The following is a 6,781-nucleotide window of genomic DNA, read 5'->3' on the forward strand; positions in this document are numbered from 1 at the left end:
GACAGCCCGCACTGAGCCTGATTCGCTGACTATCCATTGTTGTTCGAAGCACTTTCTACCTAGCATGAGGATTAAAAGGGCAGCTTTCTGGAAAAATGAGCAGTCGTTCAATCTTTCCGGTGCAACAATGGGACAATTCGTAGTACAACGTATTTCTCATCCCTGGATTGAGGTCATGCTGTCCGACCCTAGTGCAGCTAGCTGTAAGCAAACAGGTCTGGTCTGCTGGCAAGACATGATTGGTGCAATTTAAAGAGCCATCCACTAGAGAGCAGTATTTTCATACAGTGAAAGCGCCGAATTGTGGATCTTCTTCAAACTCGAATATCTTTGTTCCAAGTTTGGCCCTTGAACTTTGAACCTAGTGCGACTTTGATGGGGTACATGTGAAAACGCCGTGCTCCTCCACGGTCTTATTGTGTACTGTACTGTAAATAATCGGATAAACCCGGGTATAAGCAATGGTGAGTTATTTTTGTATTTTGAAACGCTATGTCATGATGAGAAAAGCTGTGAAGGAGAAACGCTGCTTGCTTCTCTTGCCAATCTTGGCTGTCTAATTTAGTTTATGCAACCGTAATGTATCCTTGATATGTCTTCTACCTTTGTAGCTAACGTTAGGAAGCTGGCTCATATTGTTGCTTTAATAAGCGAGCTAGCTACACTGAATACATATAAACGCAACATGTAAAGTGTTGGTCCCATGTTTCATGAGCTGAAATAAAAGATCCCAGAAATGTTCCATACGCACAAAAAAACGTATTTCTCAGTGTTGTGCGCAAATTTTTTAATATCCTGTCAGTGAGCATTTCTCCTTTGCCAAGGTAATCCATCCACCTGACCAGTGTTGCAATAAGCTGATTAAACAGCATGTTCAATGTACAGGTGCACCTTGTGCTGGGGACAATAAATGGCCACTCTAAAATGTACAGTTTTGTCATAACGCAATGCCGCAGATGTCTGAAGGTTTGAGGGAACATGCATTTGGCATGCTGACTGCAGGAATGTCCACCAGAGCTGTTGCCAGAGAATTGCCACCTCCAACGTCATTTTAGAGAATTTGGCAGTACGTCCAACCGGCCTCACAACCGCAGAGCACGTGTATGGCATTGTTTGGGCGAGCGGTTTGCTGATGTCATCGTGGTGAACAGAGTGCCCCATGGTGGCGGTGGGGTTATGGTATGGGCAGACATACGCTACGGACAACGAATACTATTGCATTTTATTGATACCAATTTAAATGCACCGAGATATCGTGACAAAATCCTGAGGACCATTGTCGTGTCTTTCACCTCATGTTTTAGCATAACAATCCTCGGCCCCATGTCGCAAGGATCTGGAAGCTGAAACTGTGCCAGTTCTTCTATGGCCTGCATACTCACCAGACATGTCACCCATTGAGCATGTTTGGGATGCTCTGGCTCGACGTGTACGACAGCATGTTCCAGTTCCCGCCAATATCCAGAACCCTTGCACAGCCATTGAAGAGGAGTTGGACAACATGCGCTGCATGGTGGTCACATCAGATACTGACTGGTTTTCTGATCCACGCACCTACTTTTTTTTAAGGTGTCTGTGACCAACAGTCATGTGAAATCCATAGATTAGTGCCTAATGAATTTATTTCAACTGACTGATTTCCTTAAAGGAACTGTAACTGAGTAAAATTGTAGAAATGATTGCATGTTGCGTTTTAATGTTTTTGTTCAGTGTAGTCACTGTGCGTGCATCAAACCTGCTCTTCCTTTGCCCGCTCTGTCTGATCTGAAATACTTTCGTAACAGTATGCCTATGGCTGGTTCACAATGTTGACTGTCAACACAATGTTGCTTGAAACTAACCAGGTCTAATGTGAGCTGAGGGGGAGAAGTGGGTTTTTACATTGCGGTTGCCATTCATTCATTATGAGCTGTAATCTGTCGCAAGACTAGGCCTTCTTGAGCCAAACCAGACTGTTGCATTCTGTTGACATAAAGTGTAACTAACAATCTCTCTGTTGTCTCTGTGTAGGCTAAATATCTTGCGCAGATCATTGTCATGGGGGCGCAGGTGGTAGGACGGGCGTTTGCACGTGCATTGCGGCAAGAATATGCAGGTATGTTCCTCACTCAACAATGCTTTTATATGATATTTCAATGTAAAATGGACTGTGAAAACATGTCTCATTTAGGGAAAATAAGCCTGTCTTTCTGTTTCTCTACCTGTCTCTCTTTCTCTCTCTGTTGAGAGAGAAACAAACTCTGTTGCATAAATTGTCCTTACCTGAGAAGGTGACCAACCCTGTCTCTTCTGTCTGCAGCCAGTCAAGCTGCAGCGGAGGCCAGGGGCCGTGCCGGCCAGCAGTCAGCGGCAGCCTCTAGTCTCACTGGGATGACCTTACAGGAGGCCCAGCAGATCCTCAATATCACCACGCTCACCCCTGAGGAGCTCCAGAAGGTACACACACTTTAAAGTACATTGAAGACAACACCCAGAGAACACAGGCCCTGTCCCTGCCCTAGCCCTTCCCCTAGGAACACCACACACAGATGATTGGATGGGTATAAACAATGTACCGGTACCTCCATCTTGTCCCCTAACAGGCTAGGAGGAGATGTTGCATGTTGTTAATCCCTATCCAGTCATATTTACACAAGTGTGTATGGGGTAGGGCGTGGGCTAGGGGGTTTTCTGGACAGGGCCACACTCACAAATTTAGAAGACAGGAAGTTCCTTCATGTGGCCTACATACAAGACAGACAAGTGTGTGTATGGTTGTAAATGTATTTCCATATCAGGCCATTGGTGGGGCCAACCTGTTCATGACTGACCTGCTGTACTTTGTCAACAGAACTATGAACACCTTTTTAAAGTCAACGACAAGGCAGTGGGCGGCTCCTTCTATCTACAGTCCAAGGTGAGGTCATTGTTTCATTTCCAGTATGGCTCCATCTCTGTGAGAGCCAGTGCTTACTAGGTGAGGTCATTGTTTCATTTCCAGTATGGCTTCATCTCTGTGAGAGCCAGTGCTTACTAGGTGAGGTCATTGTTTCATTTCCAGTATGGCTCCATCTCTGTGAGAGCCAGTGCTTACTAGTGTCAGAGAGGCTTGAAACCAGGTGACTCAACAAGCAATTGCTTCCTTCTTGTGACTATGAAGACTCAGACCACCTCCTTGAGGTATTCATTGGGCGTAATGGCAAGTTGAGTCTCTTGGGTTTCATACCTGTTTGGTGCTTGTACAGAGCCTTGCACAGAGCTGTCCTGGTGATAATTGAAATTAGGCTGGTGACGGCGCACACTCCTAGACCTGTAGTCACTATCATGCCTTATATTAGGACACCACATGCCAGATCCGGTGGTAGTCTAAATGAATATTTACAATGTCAATGTGTCATTATGATAACAGAACAGTAGACAAATAGGATTTGCCATGTATTGAGGTGCACTGCTAAGGATTTTGATCAATTAATTGTGTGTCCTGTCTGCTTGTGTGTGTCCTGTCTGCTTGTGTGTGTGTCCTGTCTGCTTGTGTGTGTCCGTCCGCTTGTGTGTGTGTCCGTTCCTCTGTGTATTTGAAGGTGGTGAGAGCGAAGGAGCGTCTAGATGAGAAGCTCTCTATTCAGACACAGGACAGTCAACCCAAACCCCCACCAGAGCAGAAGACCAGTCAACCCAAACCCCCACCAGAGCAGAAGACCAGTCAACCCAAACCCCCACCAGAGCAGAAGACCAGTCAACCCAAACCCCCACCAGAGCAGAAGACCAGTCAACCCAAACCCCCACCAGAGCAGAAGACCAGTCAACCCAAACCCCCACCAGAGCAGAAGCAACAGACTCCAGAAACATGAACTGTCCCCTTCGCCCACTGTAAATTACACCCCGCCCACTGTAAATTACACCCCGCCCACTGTAAATTACACCCCGAATTACACCCCGCCCACTGTAAATTACACCCCACCCACTGTAAATTACACCCCACCCACTGTAAATTACACCCTCAATAAAAGCCTTCTCCTTTTCTCAACCCATGTCTCTGTGTGTATGTCTCTGTGTGTGTATGTCTCTGTGTGTGTATGTCTCTGTGTGTGTATGTCTCTGTGTGTGTATGTCTCTGTGTGTGTATGTCTCTGTGTGTGTATGTCTCTGTGTGTGTATGTCTCTGTACGAGATCAGGGTCGTGTTCATTATGCACCAAACGAAAGAAACCGGACTGAATCGGGGAGGTTCTATACCTGGAATTGGCCAATAAGAAACACTCATTTTCTGCATTGTGCTCTAATGAACACAACCTGTGAATTAGACCTGGGTCATAAACATTAGTATTTGAAATTGCAACAAATGCTCATTCATGTTGTCACATCTACATCACAATGCTGCCGCTGTGTGGTTGGTTCCAGTAGTGTAAGCCTCCATAATGGAAGAATTTAGCAGTTTTTGTTACTAGGAGTAGAGAGCCATCCTGTGTAACTAAAAAACAGTTACCTCCAAATATAATGCAAAATAAACTAGTGTTATGTAATACAATAATTATAATAAATTGTTATATTAACAACTGTTGCTACATGGGTTGAGAGAGACAAGTAGAGGTAGCCAGCACAGAAAAAAAATGTATGTAATGTATGCATTCACTACTGTAAGTCGCTCTGGATAAAATGTAAAAAATGTAGCCATTAGCCACTTCAGACTTTTGAGATGCACCCCAAAAATACCCAGCCATTGATTCATTCAGGAAGCTTGTTAACCAAATTAGGTTAACATTTAGGTACCCATATTAGGAGATTGGCTATGTGTTTCTGTGATGCTCCAATCACATTCCAGTAGAGGAGACACTGGTTATTGAGACTATTGACCTCACCTGTCTTCAATCAAGCAACCTGATTGATTTGCTATATAAGATACCTGGGGTGTAATCATTAGTTCCAAATCGATTTAAAACAAAACGGTCACTCCAAACGGAAAACACTTCCCAACAAAAACGAGTTTCTATTGGAAAAATACAGTTGGTCCCTCCCTATTTCACTTCATTTGGTTCTGTTTGAGTCCTAGTGAACACACCCCTGCTTAAGTTCATTTCTATGGTGCGTTCCTAGTTGATAATGGTAAAATATATACTAGTCCTTGTTTTGACTAGGGTTATTGTTCCATCGCAAGAATGAATCACTTTTCTCCCAGGTAACATGGTATTTCCTGCCAAAACCAGAAGTGTAATTCAAAAGCATATAAATAGGCCAATGTCTGGCTTTGATTAGTGATTTGATCGAAAATGCAAGACCGATGCTACATGAGCCTGATGAGCCATACATTTTATGAGCCCAACATTAAAGACATTTTATCAATCAATCAAATGTATTTATAAGGCCCTTATATCAGCTGATGTCAAAGTGCTGTACAGAAGCCCAGCCTAAAACCCCAAACAGCAAACAATGCAGGTGTAGAAGCACGGTGGCTTGGAAAAACTCCCTAGAAAGGCCAAAACCTAGGAAGAAACCTAGAGAGAAACCAGGCTATGAGGGGTGACCAGTCCTCTTCTGGCTGTGTCGGGTGGAGATTATAACAGAACATGGCCAAGATGTTCAAATGTTCATAGATGACCAGCAGGGTCAGATAATAATAATCACAGTGGTTGTAGAGGGTGCAACAGGTCAGCACCTCAGGAGTAAATGTCAGTTGGATTTCATAGCCGATCAGAGTATCTCTATCGCTCCTGCTGTTTCTAGAGAGTTGAAAATAGCAGGTCTGGGACAGGTAGCACGTCCGGTGAACAGGTCAGGGTTCCATAGCCGCAGGCAGAACAGTTGAAACTGGAGCAGCAGCACAGCCAGGTGGACTGGGGACAGCAAGGAGTCATCAGGCCAGGTAGTCCTGAGGCATGGTCATTTTATGAGCCCAACGTTAAAGATATTTTATGAGCCCAACATTAAAGACATTTTATGAGCCCAAGCCCAAAAAAGCCCAAATGATTGTGCCATTATCCAATACATATATGATAGGCTCAGTGTTGACCCGTCATTCAGGGTTCCCCACCTGTTTTGATCACCACCTGTTTACATATTAGTTAGCAAACAATGTAATATATATATATTTTTTAAATCATTGAGTTAATAAAGCTGCATACAAATATGAGCTGTGTTCAATTACCCATACTAACAATGTGTATACTACATACTTAATGAGTATGAATTCATTTTAGTATACTGTAAGTGTAAACAAACGGTATTCTTTCAGTTGAGCTTACTAGCGCTTCGCCTGTCTACCGGAAGTTGATGCTGTTGCTATGCAACATCTTGCTAGAATAACAAATTACTAGCTAGACATTTTATGACTTCGGGTGTGTTCATAAATTCAATCTGAATTATGCACCTCCTTCAAATCATGATAATAAAGTTGGGAGAGAAAATGCAATTCTGGTGCAGCACATGCGGCCTACAAAGTTACATGTGTAGGCTAGCGAATTAGATTTTAATTTTGAAATATAAAAATGTCTCTAATTGGTATGCTGACTCATATATACATTTCATAATATTTCCCAGAATGTTATTTCCTACCTCCTCTTTCTCTCTATTGTTGCTTCATTCCTTCCTCGCTTTCAACAGTTACATTAAATACGTTTAGTTGTCCGTATCTTTATCATTCTAATGACATGTTTGCATAATATAGGACTAGAATTAGATGCAGACGGCTTTTAAATCTCTTCAGGAAGATTGAATGGTTATGGGTCTGAATAAATAACTGCTATAGACTACCGCCACCACACGTTCGCTCCTCTTTCAAACTCCCCGTGAGTTCTATTGGCTGCTGT

At 43.4% G+C, this 6,781-nt stretch overlaps 1 protein-coding gene across 1 annotated transcript; it reads left to right on the forward strand.

Moving 5' to 3' along the window:
* Positions 1–347: 347 nt before the first annotated feature.
* On the forward strand, positions 348–4,006 carry LOC115184908 (mitochondrial import inner membrane translocase subunit tim16). Its single transcript, XM_029745463.1, has 5 exons — positions 348–464; positions 2,011–2,095; positions 2,300–2,436; positions 2,831–2,896; positions 3,561–4,006. Exons 1-5 carry the CDS (start codon positions 462–464, stop codon positions 3,828–3,830), a joined length of 561 nt encoding a protein of 186 aa, XP_029601323.1. The 5' UTR covers positions 348–461; the 3' UTR covers positions 3,831–4,006.
* The last annotated feature ends 2,775 nt before the right edge of the window (positions 4,007–6,781 follow it).

The sequence above is a fragment of the Salmo trutta genome, unplaced genomic scaffold (assembly GCF_901001165.1).
Source record: "Salmo trutta unplaced genomic scaffold, fSalTru1.1, whole genome shotgun sequence".
In the NCBI taxonomy this organism is placed as follows: domain Eukaryota; kingdom Metazoa; phylum Chordata; class Actinopteri; order Salmoniformes; family Salmonidae; genus Salmo; species Salmo trutta.